The following is a 22,295-nucleotide window of genomic DNA, read 5'->3' on the forward strand; positions in this document are numbered from 1 at the left end:
ATCAAAATACTTTAAAGCCCGTGTATCATCTAGAGAGCTAAGAAGAATTAAAATCATAGTGTTGAAATGAACAGTTAGTCTAACACATCTGCATTGTACCTTAGATAATGTGTCAAGTCAGGGAACCTCTGTGATAAACTACTACAGCAGGCTTCAAGACTCTCCGCCGAGTACAAGACATATTTCTCTAAATAGCCTGTTTCTTTCAGAAGATGCACTTCAATGTAGAGCATTAATTAAAAAACCCTTTATATTATCTGTCTTTTTAAATTGATCCTATTTGCATAAACCCATTTAAAATTATTGAAATGTCTTTAAAACACAATTTTAAAGTTTCCTACTAAAATACTGGCTACATTAATTACCACTATCCATGCATGTGAATATGTTTTTGAGTGTAAATGACAGAACTGTTTCTTTAGCTGATGTAATTTGATTCACTTACTTAGATTTACATCAGATTGCACTCCTATCTCTGTGTCCCGCCTGCTTGAAAGGCAAAGATGAATGGGTTTTCATTTTTCTGCCCCTGAAACGAGGCAGGCAGTCCACATATCACAGAGAACCTCTGCATAGCCCATCTCACTATTGCCTCTCTCTTTTTCAGTAGTGTCAGCCTTTCTTTTACCAAAAAATCACTTTCTGGCAGTTCAAAGTCTTTAGCTTTGGTGCTGGTGTATTTTTTTAGAAGAAGAAAAAGTCTAGCTGTCTGTCAGAAAGTAGATTTTCAAAATACGACAGGAGAGTTTATATTGAAAATGTGAAGTACATTTGGTTTAAAGTAACTGACGCGTAAGTGAAGATGATTATTTATTTACTTGACTCTCAAACCAGAAGTCTTTGCTGGAAGCAGAGGAGGTGAGTTAATTTCTTACGGATTCACACATCACTGGTGATAAACACTGTTCAACCATAAGTTAATAATCCGTCTTGAGCTTAGTATCTGCCTCCCCGCTTATGTTTGATTTTCGAGTTTGTTAGCAAAAGAGGAAAGAGGTTAGACACTTGATTTTAACTGTAAAATAAGTAGAATTTACTCTGGAAATAGTTATGTGGAATATTTATTAAGAGCTAGAACAGCATGTTAAAATAGGATTAGTGTAATATATACATGAGGGAAAAAAAAAGAAAAAAGAAATTAATTTTCTGTCCACGTGCTGATTGACTTAATTGGATACAAAAGGAGTGATGGCTGGAGAGATGTGACAGCCACATGGCCAGCAGTAGCTCAGAATTTTGGAGGTGAAGCTTCAGTTTTTTGGTTTGCAGCAGATCCATTTTTCTTAGCACAGGCATGTCACTTAATGATAAATTCATTATCATTTAAATTATTTTACTGTTTTGAGAGTAAGACTAATGATTACTATTCCTTTAACGAACAATTCAGGATTTTCACTTTATCAGCAGAAGGGTAACCTAGAGCTGTCAACAGCCGAGTGCATTTTTCCAGAAACCGAAAAGCCCACTGGATTCCCCTCCTGCCTTCTGCGGTCCCTGCCACTCCTCCATGCCCTTCTGCACAGACAGCGTGTTTAGGGAGGACAGCTTCTGGCAACAGATTCATCTTTTGGGTCAGAATGTCCCAATTTGAGTTTAAAGCAAGTCCTGCGTAACTGTGTGCATAGCAACTGTGTGGTGTCTATATGATGTTACAGTCACAGAGGCACTTACTGGAGTCTACCAAACTACATTTTAAGTATGTGTGTATATTAATATATTTTTATATATATATATGTATATAAACACACATATAAACATATATGCATATAATCAGTTTACATAGCAAAGGTGTGTATTTGCTATTTACTACTGTGTTATTCTTTTGCAGCATTTGCAGTGCAGGACAAGGAAGCCTACAGTGATCTCTAATTTAACTAGCAGTTCTCCCCTTTTTAAAATTTCTGTGCATGAGCATAGCCCTGTCCAGAATCTAATAACCTGAACGTGACAGGAGTGCATCTGTAATCACTGAGTCACGTTGCTGTGGGCTCAGAGCTGTGCACAAAGGTACTCGGGAACCGCATTACTTTGAATTCAGCACAGCTGTATAGGATTAAACATGTTTCAGTCAAATCAGCCAAAAATGTTGCATTATATTTTGTGTTTTCTTTTGTCAGTTGAGAAGGACTCAAATTTTTATGTATTCTCATTCTCTTCTACTTTATTTCAAAAAGTAGCAAGCAAGTACCATTCCAAAAAAAAGACCAATTAATCTTCCTAAGAATCTTCAAATAGTTCCTAGAAGTTTATGCAACAGCTGAATTTCACTAAATTAACATTAAACAGAACTTCTTTAAACAAACACAAACAAATCATTTACATTTGTCTTATTTTTAACAATTTAAAGCATTAAAATAGTTTAGTTTTATTTTCAAATATTTTTCCACATTCATTTCTGGTTCTTAGTATTTTTATGGTTTCACTTGCAGCAAGCAAAACACTCAAAAAACAGAAGCAAAAGGGCTGCTCTGTACTATGATTAAATATTAATGATAGCCTCTACAAATCTGGGGAAACCCAAGGGCTTAAACTTGAAGACAGACAAACCCCAAATCTTTTCCAGAGATCTGAAAAATACTTGAGTTATGTGAAAATAAGTATTTCATGTCTGTTTTAAAAGCTGGGGTTTTTTTTGCGTAGCTTTGAATTCCTACATTTTGGTGAAAGAAGGACATAAATATCTCCAGAAAACTAATTTCTGTGATACAGCCAGCCTGACAAGAATCAGGAGATAGCAGCAAATTTGCATTCCTCCAAAGTTTGTTCTTTAGGCAAACAATTTTAATTGGCATAAGAAACTGCCACACTAAAACTTTTGTCTCTGTCTGTGAAGGAGGAAGTATATACTTGAATTTTGTTTACACTGACACCGTTAACAGGTCAGAAAGTGGGTGTAAAAAATACTCAAGTTAATTCCAAAGCTCCACTTAACTGCTTGATACTTGCAAATACAGTAAATATGGTTTATTCCATTGGTATAGGAAAAATTCAAGCATAGGCTTTCTGCATTACTGTGATCTCTAGTTCTGAGACAGGATCTGTTCATCTTCAGTCTCACTTTGTGCTGCTCGCATGGCGCAAAGTGAAGTTAAACCCTCTCCAGAGATCTCCTCTCCAGCATTCCCTTGTTCTGGCAGTGGTATGAGAACCATTCCCTATGCCAAAACCTTGCTTGGCTCTGCTTCTGTGCCAGCAGTTTTTTATCTCAGCATCAGGAGAGGAAGCAAGGAGGGGTTTCCTGGAGAGGAGCTGGGCTGAAGAAGAGACTTTGGTCAAAAATGGTATTGTGATACCTAACTTGTCTCACAGCATAAGGTCCATCAAAGCCTACTGATTTAAGCTAAAGCTTACCTGTCTGTACTTCTCTGACAAGTTCTGTCCTGCCTCAGAAATTAGGGAGTTAGGTCTGCTGCTGCCTCTTTGTTGAACTGAGGAAAGGAGGAGTGGAGCAAAAAGACAAGTGTTTAATTCAGACTATCCTATATTCTTGATAGCCCTCCTTCACTTGTATTCTTTTTAGTGGATTAGATTAAACTCTTGCACATAAAAAAATATTAGAAAACAAAACACTGATTGACTTTTAGATTTACTCCCTAGGAGCATTTTCTTTTTTCTTCAGTCTGCAAATATTTGATAAATAAGAAATCATAAATATATATACTTATTCTAGTTACCTTTTATATGTTTCCCTGTTTCTAGTAGGTATAAATAATTTAAAACTTTTTCAGAGTGTGAACCCGTATCTGCAAGGACAGCGACTGGACAACGTTGTAGCAAAGAAGTCTGTTCCACAGTTCTCAGATGAAGACAAGGGTCCTGAATAAGTACAGTAAAAATTAATGATGAAAACTCATGCCATCCTCTGCTAGATCGTAATATTGCTTATGTATGATCATCTATTAAAATCCTTGTGAATGACAGCATGTTTATTATTTATATAATTGTAGATGAAAAACATCTGTATTTATAAACAGTATGTTCTCCTAGATAACAAAAATATGGTTCTGCTTTTTGTTAAGTTATGGTAAAAGGACATTTCTGTTGTTTTTATTTTAGTAATGGAGAAAACTTTAAAAATGTTAGTCATTTTAATAGCTAATATGAAGTAAATGGTCTTAATGAGCAGCTTGTAAATAGGAAGATGTTAAAAAAATGGCCAGTTTGAATCCAACATTTAATCTTAAATGTTACTATGTTTGACACATGAAAATTATAGTTTTATGTTTTGTTCACAAATACCGTTACTTAGCAAAGACAAAGTATTTATTTTACCCAGAGAATTTTGGCTTTTGGTCCATTTTAATAAACATTTAAGCAATCTAAAACGTTTGCAAAATTATGTTTTCCAAAATATTTCAGAGACTTATTTGTCTCTGTTATTGCTGTGCAAATTTTAAAATTAAAGACCTGCTTTTTGACTCTATCCACTGGAATATTTTTTTGTTAGTTTTAATCATTCCATGTCCACAGCTTTCCTGAACACTTGCACATCTTTCTTCTTTATCAGCGGTACTGTTGTGTGGAAATTAAATCTCCCCTGCTGCTCTTTGCTTTAGTAACAGCAGCATTTGTGCATTATTATAACGTTCTTAAATTATGTGTCCCTGGGATGTTGTAAGTGAAGATGGAGACATTTGTCTGTGTTAATAAGGTTGTGTCAACATCCTCTGAATCTAAATCCAGGATGTGAAGGTCATTACAGTTGATGATCTGAAAAACTATGATTCTGTAGTAACACTGGTAGCTGTCACTGCTCTTGAAGTTGCTTTGGGAAGCTTAAATTGCCTTTTTGTCCCCTAGGAGACTGAAGAACTTTTTATTCCAGAAAGCAGAGTTCTGCCTTTCTGAAAGATGAGAATATGAAATTACATAAAATTTTGTAATTGTCAGGGTGCATCTGAAATATTTCAAGCTATGTGCATGGGCTGTTGGAATTCCAGAAAACAGAATTAGCTTACAGCTTTGAACTTCAAATCTATGGGAGAAAAATGTTGCTTCCTTCCCCGCCCTATAGAAAGACACAGTAAAATAACGATGACCCCTTAGAAAAAGCAGAAACTAAAGGTTCTAGCTACTAGCTACGTAAGATTAAAGTTAACAGCATGGCACAAATACTGCTGCGTATGGCATTTGCTAGTTCTGTCCCAGCACTTAGTGATTTGTAATAAATTACGTATGCAGAGAGTCAGTCCTCTCACGTCATTCATCCCTAGGTTGCAAATCTCGGTAACATTCTAGGCTGAACTATCATGTGTTTCATCCTGTTTCCTCTAAAAAAATTCTGGAAGAGAAAACTAGTGTGTAATGCAGTGGGGTTTATGCGCACACATGACATGAAATGGAGTTTGTGTGAATTGCAGAGCTTCTTTCACTTCTGGCACCTGGAATGGGATGGGAGTGATCCAGCTGTTCATGCGAGACAACTTTTATTCTCTGCTTATTAAGCTTACTCTTTTTATCTGCACTCCTGCTTAGCCTTCACATGGGTATTGAGAGTTGGAGAGGTTGTCTCTAAAAGCAGGAAAAACTGCATATCACAGCATGAATCTGAGATCAGAACCCACTGATGCTCAGCAGCCCAGAGGATGTGAAATGGTTGTTCGTTCCACCTAACCCCACCGCCAGCCGCTGGCGCTGCCACAAGGCTTCCAGTTGGTCAGAGGCTAATTTCCATTCCTCAGAAACTGGTGTTTCTTCAGATTCTCAACTGTCTTATTGATGCTTTTAAAGTCATCTGAGATACATTCTGTCCTTGCTAGCTCCAGTAAAATTCATTTTAATCACAAAAATGAAGCAACCATGAAGGCAATTTATTTCATTTTTTAAGTTCTTAGTAAGAACCAGCACATAATAAAAAGTGGTGTGTACAGTAAATGGGGGGCTTAAAAAGGGATGGGCAAAGAAGTATTGCTTGCTTAATGGTATCAGAAATGCCACATCTGATTTCTTGAGGCATGTTAGGTTACTACCCCCCCTGAGTGGAGATACAATAATCTGGCACTGCAAACTGACCAGAAGAGGGATCTGGACAGAGCAGGCAAAGGAAAAATTACACAATTTAGAGATGTTTTGTCTTTAAATGCAAGCAAAAAATCCCCTTTACACTGCACAATACCATGATGTGTCTTACAGGAACTGTCTGCTGGAAGGAATCAAACGCGTGGTGGTGAGCAGCCATCTGCTGAGTCCATCAGGCAGCTTGAGTGTTTCACCAGGAAGACTCAAAAGCACTGTTGTGAAATATTAATAAAATATAGTTATTATGCTGTAATAATGACATTAATTATTCTAATTTCAATTCCATAGTAGAGCTGCCTTTCTGTACTGGGACTGGTAGCCCATATAAAAAAAACCCAAAGGCCAAGCAAGAAAAAGTTGTCCCTCCTACTGCTCCGACAACAGTCCTAACATAGATATCTAGGTTTTTTATAAAGAGTCATCACAGTGCTGGTCTTTCAGAATCGATGAACAAAGATACCAGCTGCCCCCCTCACTAAGAGCTCATTCCACCAAAACAGTATTTAGAAGAATGTCAATAGCTGCTCAGCTCTTACAAGTGTAGTCACCCTTTTACATTTACAACGCATGTGAATTAAGGAGCACGTATATTGCTATTGTTTAGAATTTTCATTATATTAAAACCTTTTTAGATTATTTTAAAATCTGCAAGTGTGTTAATTGCCTCTAACGTATCTGAGACACAATGTGCTTAAAAGAAGCTATACAGAATAAAGTATATTGCCATGCAACATTGGTTTTGTCTGGTAAAGAAATATTTATGACCCTAGTTCAAAAAAGCCCTGCGTAACCGAACAGATTATAGTATTTCATTTGCGATACAAAACTTCCTCTGGGAGTCCATCCCCGTGTGCACGCGCATGCATACACTAACATACACTTTTTAAAAGATGATTCAGTCATATAATAAACTCGGTAGTAAAGAATATAAAGATGTCAACCCACAGAAGAAAGTAATATAAAAGTGCTTAGTGAATTATTTAGAAGGGGAAATAGTGATACGCTTCTTTTTATTGGCACATTTGCATTCACCTAACAAAACCATGCTGCTAATCTATTCAGCAAGTCACGAGCAAACCAAAGAAACTTGGAACTAGTTCTGGGAACCTGATGTCAGAGTCCTGAGAGTCACCTACAGGACTGTAAGTAAAGCTGATCTGAAGCTTATTTTATCAAAATACGATGAAGCATATCTTCATCTGTTAAACTGATGAAGGACACAGGCAGAAAGATGACTACCAAGTCAGTTAAGTTTTTGGCTTCGTTAAGGGCAAAGTACACTCAAGACCCTCTGTTTCCAAATGTAAGAAGTTGGGGATGAAGACAAGTATTTTTTTGATGATGAAGAGGAGACTTGAGTCCATGCCCTCAAATCAGGCTTCTAAGCAGTAGCTGTGTGCAAGTGTTGAAAGTCTTCATTTTCATTTTCATGCTGTACAATAACTATTTTTTGAACACTTAAATTTGTTGGGAAAAGCCTACAAAAACACCAACCCAAAACAAACTTGGAATCTTCTGGCCTTTTTGCTGGTAAGCTCACTAAACCAATTCTAACCTCAGCTATAATGCTGTAATGCTTCTTCTGTGAAATAATTTTTATGCAAGTGCTTCTTTTTTTACATGCAAGTCTGGAATGCTGGATCTTTAGGCTAGAGAGTTCAAAGATACTTTTTCAGTCAAGGTTGTAAGACTTAGATTTATGGAAAGAGAAGGGGAAGGCAGGCAGATTCAGAAGATGCTACCATGACCGCAGAAAAACTTACAATATACAAGGAAAGTACAGTTTCACATGACCCATATGGGAGAAGAGTGTGTTCACTGTTTTATTAGCTAAGTACACTATAGGTAAGATTTGAGGTACCTGTCCGTGCAAGTCAGAAGCTATCAAGGCTATCAGGGAATCAGAAGACGTTATCTTCCAATTTTGAAACACCCGAATCCAAGGTTTCAGGCTACTGAAGCTGACAATTAAGATTGATTTACATTTCTTCTGTGCTTGATACAAATAGATTGGCAATCTGGTATGCCTTAAAGAAAAGACAGATGCAAAAAAACCAGAACATATCAAATCCATTGCCACATGTACACTTAAAAATTTGGGTTTGTCTGAAGTCATGCAATTACCTTCAATGCTCTTAAATAAGTATAATGTTCAAGAATTAACTCAAATAAGAAGTCTTCTTTTTATATAAAGAATGACTGTGTCCCTTAAAAGGTTTACTTATTTGTGGTACCTAGAGCCAAAGGCAGACTCCAACCAGGAGCAAAGACTACAAGCTCCCTTAAAGTGGGCAGCCACTGACAATAAGATACTTACACGCAAACTAAATAAAAGCTAAAAGGAAATGTAGAAGAAGAAAGGAATTGCCATCATGAAGAGCCCCATGAATCACAAATACGGCTGACTGGCACAGGATAGGGTCCCAAGACAAGATTTTCAAATATGAGACAACAATAGGGTCAAACAAATCGTTTTCCAAGTACTTGCATGTCCAAGTCTACCACGCTCAAGCCTTTTGCTGTTAGGTGAAGAATGGCATTGAACTCCAGTTCATCATCTTAATTCACCATGAGAAGGAAGTATGTAGTACCAGTTCGTATTTGCTTTATTTATGATGCTAACTGCTTTGCTGTGATTACAGGGATCCTGACGGCTGGAAGAGCTGCTAGCCATGTGTGCAACACATGGGCGCATAACAAACTTTAAATGATGTGAGTGTCATGACAGCAGCATTTCCAATTGGAACTAAAAGAGCTTAAAAAAATTTCCTGTTTGACTAACAAGGTCTATTTTTCTGTGTGGGGCAGAGGTGGAGAAGGGATCAGAAACGGTAGGAATTGAGAATGGCTTCAGACTTCAAAGATTAGGTAGACCTGAGTCACCTCTTTTTATTTTTTCCTATGGTTCTTGTTACCAAAACACGTGGAATCCAGCTCCTATTGCAATGCATGGGTGTCTTTTACATTTAATCACTGTGTTTCTTCATCCTGCTCTGCTCTCCAAGAAAAACAGTGGTGGGAGTTGGTGGCTAAATTTCATTGTAAACTGAGTGAGGCAAAGGAGAAAGCACAAAGAAAAATAATGTGCTATTTGCCACTAGCCTCAAACTCTCCCTCGTTCCCTAACCGGTGTCACTCATTTACAGACCATTAAACCCTGATTTTAAATGTATAAACACTGACTACTTTTATTGCAGATATTTGTTTTGAACCTAACCACAATATGACAGTTCTAACTTTCCTGGGAGCCACCAAAGATCTCCGTTATAGATGATAGGGGGTTTTAGGTCTAGGCATATGACTGTTTCGTAGATCACAGAACATCCATACAGCTTTGATGCTGAATTGAGTTTTAGCCTCTTTTAATTAATTCTTTATCCTGAGAAACAAAACAATATAACCCTAGCAGTTCTTCAGTGCATTATCTACATTTGAATGCCCCAAAGTCCTTTAAAAGTGGCTGAAATTCAAGTGGGATAGCCCCTATGGGGAAATGTGGGCCTGACTCCTCATCCTAACATAGAACACCTTTCTACATTGGGAAATAAAATACCACACTGTGGCATTTTATATTTCAAAATGGAGAAAACAGATTCATGAAAGAACAAGTCAGGTCATCCAGAGAAACAGTCATAATTCACCATTGGTTAATTTTTTTTTAACAATGCTGCAAACACTGACTAACTCAATTGCAAAACTTTAAGTGACTCCGATGGGTAGTGCAATGGCTGTAAGATTTATGGGCTTTAAAGCTGTGTTACTGCAATCCAAGTAAGAAACTTATTTTTAACGCTGCATAAACTATTTATCACTTTAAAAAATAGTCATAACTGATTTAAGTAAGTTTTTAAAAAGTTGTTGTTGTAACAGATAAGTTCTGCTGTCATAGTTTATGCGCAGACCTGGCTATTGGTTGAATTCCCAAACAACCCTAGGACTCAGGTGCCTCAGGGGTCTGCGCATGCACAGGTTACATTGTGTGCACACAGTTAAAAAAAGCAAGGTTTTTTATCAGTTATCTTCTGCTTTAGTAGTTTAGTAATTTCTAACTATATCAGCTATTTCCTGCTGTGCTTTCATGTTCCCGGAAGCAACCTATGAGCTGTTAAAAGGACAAGCATTATCCACATATTTGAAGATCAGGCCTTCATGGTCTGCCCCTAAAATACCGGTTGCTTGTTAAAAATCCTTCGTGTCTGTTTTGTTGTATGTCTGGACCAGGTTTTTAATCTGGCGGTTTACAAAGCTGGGACTTATTTCCAATTAATAGGTGGGCAAACAGTTGCAAACAGGTCGAGGACCAGCTCCGCTATGGCTTCAGCGCCCACAGCTGGATTTGTGTGCAATACAAACACCAAAGTCCAAGCACGTGATCCTCAAACCCTGCCTCCCTTGCCTGATCCTTAGGTAGCTCAACTCTATGCACAGCTACATTTTCTTATCAATGACATACCTCAGGCACCGAAACTTCTACTCCTGTGCACACCTAGGACTGTTTGAAACTTGGTGAATGCACGGCTCTGTATCTATCTCAGTCCTGAACACAACCTGAATCCACAAACTTGCCAATTCCTCCCCTATATTCCCTGGGGGAACGAGCCTGGTAAAGGACCGACCTCACAGATGCCTACAGGACCAGGCATTGCTCAAAATAGCACCACAGGAGTAGACGGTTTAAATAAAAAAAAAAAAAAAAAAAAGAAAAAAAAAAAGAGTCTGGATGAGGTATGGCAAAAGAATCAAGGCTCTAATGGCACCAGCGAAGGGGATCGAGAACAAACACAGATTTGTCATCTAGTGGTTAGTAGGGCAGGGTGAACATGAGGAATGTCAGGGTTACACCTGGGCTCTAGCTAACCCTCAAGGAGTGCCTGGGTACTAGCCAGCACTGGATCAAAACACAAAGTAGACTTAGAGCATGGCGAAAACAATCCAAGCACCCTCCCCCATCCTCCCTAGCAGATGGCTTGATTTGGCTGTGTGTCGATGCAATCGGTTCCGAGCTGTCACAGCCTCGGCGGGGAGGTGCAGAGTCCTCTCACACAGGCAGGCTCCTGCCTCGCGGCGGAGTGGCTGCACCTCTGGAGGTGCAGGAGACACAGGTTTGAACATCCCCAGTGAGCAGACAGGCACCACAACCTTTTCTTTTATGATTCCTGAAACAATGCAAGCTGCCTTTCACTCATTGTTAATGTATTATTCTTTCAAGAAAATTACATGTATCTGGCTGCTACCGAAATAATTGGAAGTATGTTGCATTTAGCAAGACTCGTAAATGAGCAATTAATTTATGTGACACTACATTCTTTCTTCTAATAATGTAAAGAATACCTTTAGATCATTTTGCATCAGTTGAAAAAGAAGCATTTAAAGCCCCCGCTTTCTTAGCACTTCGCTATTAGCACTACAGTGACAAATTTGATCTTGCAGTCATTGTCATGTGTAAGTTTGCTGACCAAGAGCTCCAGCGATCCTGAGGGATGCTGTCAGTGTTGCTAACACAGCATCTCCTTATAGCAAGACATGTCTCGTTATAAGCATTTTCAGCACTGAAGCCAAGACAGAGTCTTTGTCTCCACACCAGCAGGAATAATTCTCAAGGTGATTTCAGGTGGAGTTCTCCCTATTAAAAAATGCAGGGGCAAATACTGAAGGGGTTTTCAAGGCTTTTCGAGAACCTGGTGGTAGTATATGGAAAGCAAGAGGGATCTGGACCCCAGATAAAACAAACAATTTGATTTGAGATACTAAAACCTCAAAGTACTTGGTCTTACAAAGTACTTCTCTACATTAGAGACAAAGAAGTCACATTTGGTTATGGTGGTTTTCCTATATCTAGGAAGGTTTTGTTTTTTTTTTATATATATATATATATATATACACACACAAACAAATATAGTGTAACACCTGGTTATAGCTGTCACCTCCCCCTTAATGTGCAGAGGTTTCTAAACAAATTGTCCTGCCTCTGGTGGATAAAAAAGTGCCTTCTGCCTCCAGATAACTCATGCCCTTGTCTGGATTTCTCTCAACTAATTATATCAAGGTAAAACCACTGTAACTTGTCGCTAGTACATTTTTACATCACAATAACTGTCTCAATGTAAAAAATTCAGCCTGAAGGAGAGGCATAGCCAAAAGAAGTCAAACTCTGAATCCAAGAATTTACTACATTAATAAGGAGAATTTCTTCTTTGCCTCACATTGCAGGAAAATATCCTGTTAATTCCTTCTTGGTCAGAAATAGCTACAATGATTTTTTTTTTTTAATCTGTCTGATAGCTTTTGGTGATGCCAGCTCCCAAGGATTCTTTGCTCTAAGTGCTGTGAATTCACTGTGAATTTTTTACTGTGAATTCACTTTGAAACCCTGACAAGAAATAATAATACCTCCTTCACAAGGAGTCTAGTTCCATCTGGTTGAGAACCAAAAAGCCCTGCCACAGTCTGATCTGAAGTGTAATTGACTTGATCACTTGCAATTTAAGTTCTTCGCTTATGTCTTTAGTGCATTAAGACTTCCTGGGGAGGGAAAAGAAAACTGTTTACATTTTTAGAGTTTTTAAAAGTGCATCCAAATGCTCCAAGTGTTTGGTGCCTGATTAATTACAAACACCTAGAGGATTGCTCCGGAACCTATTTACAGAACCTCTCCTAACATCAAGTGATTTTACACTTTTCCAGGCACTTTGAATTGCATGTTATTTGTGTGGGTGGGTGGGAAATATATATAAAAGATTATTTTATCAAACTGTCAATGAAAGCGGCTAATGGAGAATTGCTGGGCAGTGTGGTTAGTCCCAGAACATACGATGACAGCTCTTCCATGACTCTGAACAGCTCTGCAGAGGGAAAGGGTGATGTCTGTTGTAGCTATGTTTGGAGAATAAAGTAAAAGGACTTGAGAAACACTAATTAGAATTCAAGATACTGTAAGAAAGGGAAAGATCAATGAATAAATATCCAGCTACCCTTAGCCAAACAGGCTAAACAGGATACTTTTGACAAGGAAACAGGAGAAGCAAAACAGAGCAGTTGGAAATATCAAGACAAGAGATTTGGCCCTAGGCTTGCCTGTGTAGTTTCCCAGAAGTGATTTTCTTTGGCAATTTTTGAAAGAGTAAATTTTTGGTAACCATACAGATAAAAAAATAGACTATTCTTGTATTTTATTATTATTGTATTGTACTTTTAATTCTTAAGTTCGTAGAGTTTAACATTCTAATATGCACATCAACTAGAATGCCCTTCAACAGGGGAAAGATGTATATATAAATTATTTTTGGGTCTTTTAGAAAGGGTCGCCTGACTCAAGCCTCTTGGATTGTTGTGCGTGCCTCATTTTATACACTCCAACAGCCCCACTGAAAACAAAGTCAAGCATCTGGCAAGTCCCTGCAGGATTCGGGACCGAATCAAAGTTTAGCAAAAAACTGAAGTATGAGCCCAAGTCCACCTCTCTTACCAAAGTACTTAACTGTCTGTTTGCACTTCTGTATATAGTTAAAATGCTATGCAAATGAGCAGACTGCTAAATTGGAGCCTTATTTTAGCAGTTCTTTTAGATAACCACAACTGGTCAAACACGTCTTCGTCTGCCTTTAGATTTTTTTTGTCCACAACAGTGAAAACTTGGCTTATTCACTGGAAACACCTTTTTTTCTTTTTTTATTGGGGAGAATTACAGAAATTGAAAGACCTTCTTCCCCATTAAAACCATTTAGACATTTCAAAACTGATGCATTCAAGCACACAGACATAAAACAGGTGAAAATTAAAAAAATATTACTTATTTTCCCAGATTAAGTCAAACTCTCACCTCTTATAAATAAATTACTTCGTGGGAAGTCTGATACCAAGCCAGCTTTAAGGATTTAGGCCAAAATTATTCTGTCTCCTTTGAACAGCCTGTTCCCTATGGCAGTTTTATAGGTGGGGAAATGGCGTCAAGAGAAAATCGGTGGGAATGAAAAGGGTAAAGGATGAAGGAGGGTGTACGGGGTGCACTCATGGCTCTTACACCTCTTCTTGACATGGAGACCACCTAAATAAAAAATGGCAGTGAGGAAGAGTTCTGTTTCTTCCCACCTGCATTAGTATGAACTCTGAGGAGCACTAACCAGTGCTGGAGCAGTACAACTTCACAGAGCAACTTCCTTCCCGTAACACAGCAGCTGCTTTTGGAACACTGGATTTCAGATACAAAATGCAGAAGTTCTGCACAATCTAAATAAGTTGTTGTCTAGGCAAAAAAAAAGGGCTTCAGCTCTTTCATTCCTGCAAAGCTACTTTTTTAATCTGGTATTCCATTTTCACCTGGATATTGCCAGGAAAAACAAACAGAACAGATAAGATTTCAATTTTGAAAAAAGGGCAATGGAATAAAAAAACCCAAAACAAACCAAACCAAAAGCCTTGCACATCTCCTTTCATAATAAAATAGTCACCTTGCCTCTCTTACTCCTTTTGCTACAAGCAGTCAGGAAACAAGCCTAGACTTCTTAGCTTCCAGCTACCTACCCGACCTGCTAGGCTGCCATGGTACGCCCTAGAGGTGCTGTGCAGAAGCCCCCACACCGCAAGGAGGAGAAAGCACTCCTCTTCCAGGGAGCATATCTATACATGCCTTAAAAGTGTATGTAATCTGCCCAAGATGTTGGGAAGCAGTAAGGTGTGGGAAGGGAGTATTTTAGTTTTGCAGCATAACTGGAAACAGTATTTCACAGCTGTCATATCCCTGGAGTGAAATATGTAAGCAAATAACACACTGAGCTCCTAAGATGCCTCCTTTCATAATTCCTGGTTAAGACTTCAGACTGTAAGGGCTTCTTATACTCACACAAACTCAGTTTGCTTAGCTGAGTCACTTCTTGTATCACATTGCTTCAGAGCTGCCCTGAAAGCAAAGCATGTCAGCGAACACCTCCGACAGCTTCACGAGACAGAAGGAAAAGAAAAGCAAATGCATGAGGGCAGCGGAATTTTTCATGGGTATTCTGTGGCTTTCATTTTCTTGGCAAATTCTTCTATAGTCATCAAATGCATAGAATGCATCAAAAAAAATTGTGAAAAGAGTTTTAAAAAGGTTAGCTTGACAAATGATATTTCCTCATTTGGCATGAAAGTTTGTATTTGTCCCGCAAACTTCATCCTATAAAATAAGCTTCTCTAAATCACTTTTGAAAAATAGTCACATATGGATTGTATTATATGTGTAGGTGTTTTGAGGCCAGAAAACATATTTTTTGTTCTATATCTGCAGCACATAGCAGAGTGGAATGCTGGTGGGTGACCACGGCTCCTAGGTGTGGAGATCATTACAAGTCCACAACCTGACTCTGCATGTAATATATGCTAAACAAGAAAGCTTTTCAGACATACCAGGACCCCATACTTTTCAGAGAGGGATCCCAGTCTTTTAAAGTATTAGATGCTTAAAGCTTTTATCTCAAACACATTTATTCTTTTGATTTCCAATGTCCTGTTTCTGAATGTTCGCAAATTATTCCTAGATGAAGCAATATTTTTAAATTAAAAAAATTAAATATATTCAATTTTCCAAAACACCCCAAACGCCCAAATAAACATTTTTCCTTACATAATTTCCTCTCATACAGCTAATGGAAATCTATATATTAAAATGTTGACATTCTGCCAACTTAAATCTAAAATACTGCTTTTCAATATGTACCACATTATCCAAATCTTCCTCTTCAGTCTGTGGGGTGGACCCTCCACCACGTGGACATTAATTCTACAATTCAAATAAAAGAAATATTTATATTCTTTAATTAAACCAAATTTTGGTAAAGTGAAACACAGTCTTAAGCTTGATTTTCTAGTAGATTTTATGAGAAATTTAACTCAATTCAGACTAACCTCAGCCTTTTCTGGTATCACTTTATACAGCTTGATATGAAGTGCAGTGCTATTTAAATGAGGGTGGGTTTTTTTCCATACAATCATCTGTAACAGAACAAGCTGTGGAGTACCTGAACAAGAACCTTAGGACTGGTGTATTAATAGAGTATCTCGAAACTAAAGCCCATAGTATCTCTTTCCCTCATCTTATCACATTTATTACTGTGTACTTACTTAGGTTTGGAACAAAAAGTGAAAAATCCTTTTCCCTGTTCATTTATCATAAGGCTTTTTGTCCATTAGTTTTGGATATATCTAAAACCCACAGGGAACTGGATTCTTTGAGTATCACTTCTTTTCTGTGAGAAAACATGGGGTTTTTTTCCCTGTAAAGCAAAGAAGCTCCCACATCTGGGCAAGAATGTAGCAATGGATCATTTCCACGCACAGCCCATCCAACACACACTACATATGCTCTTGCTTATGCTCCAAGTCGTGGATTACTTCTGTGACACTGCCCATCTTGCCCATCAAGTCAGGACGATCACCAGTGTGCACCACCTGAAGCTCGACAATCCCCGTAGCATGAAGACAGCCCTCATTTCTAAGAGCATGTCCTACAAAAGTCACTTCTGAGAGCAGACATCTCTGCAACACACACATCTTCTGTCACATCAGATAACAACCGTGCCAAACTTCATCGCCTCATGGCTCCACTGGACAGCTTCAAATCCCCCCTAGGATGGCAGGTGGCAAGCAGCAGACCGTAGTGAAGCCAGAACTTGCTTCCAGCCTTGTTACAAACTCAATAAGAAAAGTTACGGTTGCGTTGGTGAGACAAATTCTTAACACTTCACTCACTCCCTTATTTTCACAAGTTTTTCATGAGCACCACTAGAATTTTAAAAGGCAAAAAGCACAAAGCATCAGTACCTCTGTATTAACAAGACGTTGAGGCACGCTGGTAGGTAGGTATGTAGGTGTGTACATTCGTATTTTCTGCTTTAAAATACATGAATGAAGTGCTTTGCCGTTACGCTTCTTGAATGTTACCAACAGAAAGGCAACATCTCAAGCTGCTGCCGTACAAAAAGCACTGAAAACATTAGAGATTTTGTCATCAATGGCTGAATTTTATGTACCCTTTCAGTTTTTCCTCTGTAAATTAGTGCCAGATTCATAGCCCTGTAAACCAAGCTCCTTTCTCTCCTTAGCAGAACAGTTCAAAATACCAAGTAAAGCAGTTCAGATGTGCCCTGTCTCTCCTGGCCAGCTTGCCTTCTGATCTGGAGGAACATGTCCAGGAGTGAGAGATGTGGGGTTTCTAGGTATATTAGGGCCAGATTCTCAGCTGGCATAAATCAGTTACATCTCCCTGAAGTTATTATAAGCTATTTCAATTTACTCAAGAAGAGGATCTGGCCCCTGTGAGTCTTTGGCTTCTCTGCAAAGGCTTTTAACGAGGCGCCAACTGTCCTGGCAGTGAGGATATATTGAGTAGCGCTCAAAGTTAGCAGTAGCAGACAGGAGCTCAGCCCAATAATATTTTTCTCTGCAAGAATTAAGTACAGCACTTCTTTTAAGCTTAAAACAATTCTTACTGTTCCACTAAAACAAAGAACAACTCACACAGTGAATACCCGCAAGAAATGGGAGAGGAAATTTAAAAAAAAAACACCCCAAAATAAGAAAGCCGAACAACACAATAGCGAGTGGGTAGTTGAATCCAGCCAGGTTCATAGTACATGCCACTACCGCCCCATGACACTGAAGTTCTTCATCTCAAACCCATATGCCACAAAAACGTGCAGATTGCCATAGGCCTCTTTTATACTAAATTACACAAAATTTCCCCATCAGTATTCCATATACAATTTGCAGCATTAGTGAGCATCAACAGAATTTCAAGTCTGGGTAAGGTGGGAGGAAGGGGAGTATATTTCTTTTTAAGTAGTAGGAAGGTTTTTTTTAAGTCAGAAGGTAGCAGAACCTTGTCTTTGGTTGGAATCTGACCAGCACAGCTGAATCTTTGGAGTAAACTTGGGGAACGTCCTGTTAAAGAATCCAGCAGTAAAAGAAATACAAACTTCCAAGCTAGAAATCATCTGGATACCTGATATTAAAAGAACAAAGAGGAAAAAGACATCTTTTCCCCACCTCCCTCACCCACAAATAAACAAAAATAGACATGTTTCTTCCTTTTTGCCAAGCCTTTTTTATATACCTTTTTTATTTATTTATTTCTACCTTCATTCAGTCCAAGGAAGCAGATACAGCTACAATTATTTACCCTGTTGGTACCTGACTGGTTTATTTTTCTGAATGAACAGGCAAATGCTTGCAGGAATAATTCTACTTTCCAACCATCAGAGAAATCTGAAAAATTGTCTTGCTGCACCCAAGATTCTAGTGCCTACTTGAAACACTCTGTGAATTGAAGCGAGTGAAAGAAAACAGATGGGAAAATATGGTGCAAAACATTCAACTGCAAGAAATGAAGACAGATCTTGAAAGGGGAACATACCTTCCACACCAGGAAATGCTTCCTAAAGGGTTTCTTAGTTTGCTTTAAGTCAGAGTGAGATCTACTCCAGATTAGCCACTCTGGCTAGAGCACAGCAAGGCATTAAGTGGAGATACCTGCTCTGCAATAGATGCCCAAAAGTATCATCATCTAGGAGAGTCAGTGCCAGAGTGGCATGTAAGCTACATTCTAAAAAAATACAGCAGAGCAGCAGCTTGCCTGCAGCAATGCCTGGAAGAGCATGCGGTGCCAATGCCAGCACCAGGCACCACCAGGAAGGTGCACAGAGCCACCACAGAAAACGTTTCCCCCAGCACCAGTGAGATGGCTGGCCATGGCCCTGGGGAAGGGGCCGCGTGAGGCAGCGCCCAGCCCCCCAGCCCAGCTCTAGGGCAGGTAATCGGAGAGAGAGACAGAGAGCAGAAGAGAAGTGAACAGACCCCCTCCTCACACATCAGTACAACTATTTAAGAAAAAGAAAAGGAACATAAAAGTCTGTCAACATACTGATGGGTGGGAATTGTGACTTTTTCTTTGAATTCACAAAGGAAGGACCCCAATTAATGAAAAACTATTGATTTTAATAGCACTTTTAAAAATAAAATAACAAAAAATCCTAAAAATTCCCTAGGCCGCTCCTTCCATCCATCTAGATGTCATTTGCTGTGATTCTTTGCCAGTAATCCTTCCCCTTTTCATTGTATTCGAATTTCAGTGGCCCCTGAGCACCAACACATTTTCTCTCTCATGCTGCCACCTACCACTACAGTACAGTTGCTTGCCCTGTGATTGAAGTGATTATTTTTTAACAAGTTATTGCTAAATGTGTGCTTGAGTTACAGCAACCAGCCTAATTTACTACCTTGCTGAGCACTCACCTATGTCACCGGCACCAAGTGGAGCTGTGCTTTGACCTTAGCAAAGAGCAAGCTGCTGCCAAGTGATTGTGAAAAGTCAGCAGCCTGGCATCCTGCTTGGCCCCTGGCATCCCTAATGCAGCAGGGATTTCATTTTAATTCTTCTTGCCCATCTGCAAAACCAGGGACGATAAAAATCTCTGTTTTTCAGACAAGATGTGGGCCTCCCTGAGGCCCAGAGTGGGTGCTGACTGCCAGGGCTGGGCCACCGAGGTGCAGGGCTGGTTTGGTCCCCAGGCACTAATTCACACCGGACAGCGAGGAGAAAACAAGGCAGTGCTGGCAGCACCACCTGCACGGCCCGGGTCCCGTGCGGGGCGCTTCACTGTGCTTCGTGCTGGGCGATGCCCACTGCAGCTGACAAACATCTCGGTGTAATTAGCAAGCCCAAAGGTCAACGCTTACTGCAGAGCCTGCTCCCGCTCCCTGCGACTGCCGGTAGCGCTGCAGCCCTCCGCGGTGACGAGCCCGTGGGAGGCGAGCGCCGGGGCCGCAGCGCCGGGAGGTCGGGGCGGCCGGGTGGCACCGAGGGAGGGGCGGGCTGCGGCCCCTCGATGCCCCCGGCCCCACGCTGGCTGCAGACCCGGGGTAAGCTTCGGGCAGCCCCCGCGCGGAGCGGCGCCCCCGCTTACGGCTGCGAAGGGCTCGCTCCACAGAGACGCTCAGCCCCCGCTGGTTTTTGCCTAATTCCGAGCGACTCCTGGGACCCCGCGGGGGCCGCCCCGAGCATCGCGGCCCCCTCGCCGAGGGGCTCCGGCGAGGCAGCCTGCGGGGCGGCCACGGGTGCGGAGCGGCGCTGCCCCGGCAGCCGCCCCGACGGTCGGGCGGCCCCGGCCCTCCCCGCACTCAGCCCAGCGGGGCGCGCCGCTCCTTCGCCGCCCCAGCCCTTCGCGGGATGCCTGAGGAGCCCGCAGCCCCCTGAGAGCCGCTGTGACAGGAGGGGAGAGGCCACCCGAGGGGTCCCGCCTCTTGAGAGACAAATAAATAAAAAAATACCAATTTTAAAAAAATCTCATTCCTAAAGAGCTATGAGCGCAGCTGCGGACCGTAAGCCACGGTTTAATGGCCCCCTGCCCGCCCCCGCACGACTTACACACAGGGTGGGGTTGTTTTTTGCCAAAGCTGCCCAATTCCCGGCGTATTTGCAGAAGGCAAATCTCAGCGAAGGTAATTTGTAACGGGGAGGGCGGGGAAGGTGACTGCCGCCCTCCTGGCCGGGGCCGGCCGGGAAGGGGCTCCCCGCGGCGGCTGCGCTGGCCCGGCCGGCCCTCGGGCAGCGGAGCACCCCGGCAGCCCAGCCCGCGGCCCCGGGCAGCGTGCACGGAAGGGCGGGGGGGTTAACTCTTCTTAAATGTCGTACTTTAATGGGGATGGAAAATGTGAATTTTCTGTGCATTCCAGGAACAATTCCTTGGGGTGGTGACCTTTAGCACCGATTCTCTTAAGAGAGGAAAGTAGTCGAGTGTTTATCTGGATGACTGAAAGCTTTCCCTGGTGGAAGTTTATGGAAGTGTTAAAGGGGGCGGATAACACGGGCTTTGGAGGCGCTTGTCCAATGATCTGGAGGGGCTTGGAGAGCAGATCTCAGCTGGCAGACATTTAAATGGGAGACAGCTCGGCGCTGCTGCAATTTGTAGGCAGGATCCGAGACTCACTCTCTATGGCCTCCCGGGCAGCTCCGGGCTCCCACGCCACCCGCTCCGCCGAGTGACCCGCCGGGCAGCACCCCGCCGAGCCCCGCGCCCCGCCGAGGAGCCGCCGCCGCCGCCGCGCAGGTGAGCCGGGCCGCGCTGCGCGCACTCACGACAGGGGCGCAAACGGGTCCGGCAGCTGCCGAGTTCGGCAGGTCCCTGTGGGAGGCAAAATTTTAATCGCTCTATCCTACCTTCGGGGAGGGGGAAGGGGAGGAGTCGTTCATCGGTGTCTAGCAAAACTCCGGGGCGCCTCGGTTTTGCGGAGGGTGTCACGCGTCCCTCCCGTCGGCGGGAGCGAGGGGGACACCGACATTTCCGCTGCAGCGCTGCAGATCAGGGCACCGTTACATCTCTCTCCCCTGACAAGCGCGGAGACTGCAAAACCACCGTTAGCTCTGCCTCTCATCTCCGCCTACAGCATCACTCCCGACAAATTGGATTCGGCGCCCATCCGACACCCAGCAAAATCCCGGCCCGGCCTCTGCGCGGAGCGGGGCGGGGGCAGATCCCCAGGTGCCGGCTCCGTCCCCTCCCGTCCCGCTGAGCTGCCCTTTACGAGACCACTCAGCCCCCGGCTCTGCTCCCGGCCCGCCTTTGCGAACCTCTGCTGCCCCGTCGAACATGCGCCTCCTCCGCCCCCCCCCCCCCCCACCCCGGGGCGGGCACCGTCCTGCCCGGGACACCCGGTGTGTGCCGCCGGGGCCGGGGGTCTGCACCGGCAGCGCGCCCGGGGGCAGCGCCGCGCGTCCTCGGGCTCCCTCGGGGTGACGGGCCGCGGCTCCACCACTGCGCCCGGCGCCCCTCCGCCTTCCCCTGCGCCGCCTCCCCGCTCTGCCCTCCCACCTGATTCGGAGCCAGGGGCGTTTTGCCGGCCCGACGGCTCCGTGCATCTGTCGGCTAGCGCGGCCCCTCCCCGCGCCGCCAGCCCCCAGGCGCCCCGCGGCCCGGCCGGACTCCCCCAACCCCCCCTGCTGCGCGCCGGCGCGGGGCGACCCCGCGGGCGCGGCCTGTCCGCGCTCCTCTCGGCCCCGGGCGCGACCTGGCGCCGGGCTCTTCCCTCCGGGAGGGCGCTTGTTTGCTCGCCCCGTCCGTTTTAATGCTGTCTCCCGGGCGCTCGGGAGTCACTTCTAGGGAGCTCGTCTTCCGCGGGGTAAGCCTAGACGGCGGCCGCCCCCCGCAGGGGAGGCCCGGGCGGTGTCGCCAGTCGCCGCGAGGAGCGTCCGCGCCCGCGGGGAGCCGGGCCGGGCCGCGCCGCTCCCGGCCCCGCCGGCCGCCGGCCAT

General features: G+C 42.7%; 3 protein-coding genes across 12 annotated transcripts in view; 2 read left to right on the forward strand and 1 right to left on the reverse strand.

Moving 5' to 3' along the window:
* Positions 1-4,564, forward strand: part of SCG5 (secretogranin V) — a 29,805-nt gene extending 25,241 nt beyond the window's left edge. For all 3 annotated transcript variants that reach the window (XM_080394283.1, XM_080394285.1, XM_080394284.1), the window contains one exon: positions 3,729-4,564. In XM_080394283.1, coding sequence (XP_080250409.1) covers positions 3,729-3,824 — 96 coding nt within the window. In that variant the 3' untranslated portion in view covers positions 3,825-4,564. The remainder of the gene's footprint in view (positions 1-3,728) is intronic.
* The window catches only part of LOC308066690 (uncharacterized protein), a 27,806-nt gene continuing 5,511 nt past the window's right edge, over positions 1-22,295 (reverse strand). Inside the window, exons 2-5 of one of the 6 annotated variants that reach the window (XM_080394282.1) lie at positions 6,131-6,230; positions 5,327-5,511; positions 3,352-3,428; positions 1-3,254 (exon numbers count right to left, since the gene is read on the reverse strand). In XM_080394282.1, the coding sequence (XP_080250408.1) occupies positions 5,472-5,511; positions 6,131-6,230 (140 nt within the window). In that variant the 3' untranslated portion in view covers positions 1-3,254; positions 3,352-3,428; positions 5,327-5,471. Of the gene's footprint in view, positions 3,429-3,680; positions 3,817-5,326; positions 5,512-6,130; positions 6,231-20,413; positions 20,744-22,295 lie in introns of those variants that run through there. The other 5 variants (XR_013929261.1, XR_013929262.1, XM_080394281.1 and 2 more) reach the window with 5 other exon arrangements.
* Positions 20,466-22,295, forward strand: part of GREM1 (gremlin 1, DAN family BMP antagonist) — an 11,085-nt gene continuing 9,255 nt past the window's right edge. Inside the window, exon 1 of one of the 3 annotated variants that reach the window (XM_080394288.1) lies at positions 20,466-20,487. The gene's annotated coding sequence lies outside the window, so the exon portion shown is untranslated. Of the gene's footprint in view, positions 20,488-20,928; positions 21,096-22,024; positions 22,165-22,295 lie in introns of those variants that run through there. The other 2 variants (XM_080394286.1, XM_080394287.1) reach the window with 2 other exon arrangements.

Source organism: Falco punctatus (genome assembly GCF_963210335.1).
Source record: "Falco punctatus genome assembly, chromosome: 7".
Taxonomy (NCBI): Eukaryota; Metazoa; Chordata; class Aves; order Falconiformes; family Falconidae; genus Falco; species Falco punctatus.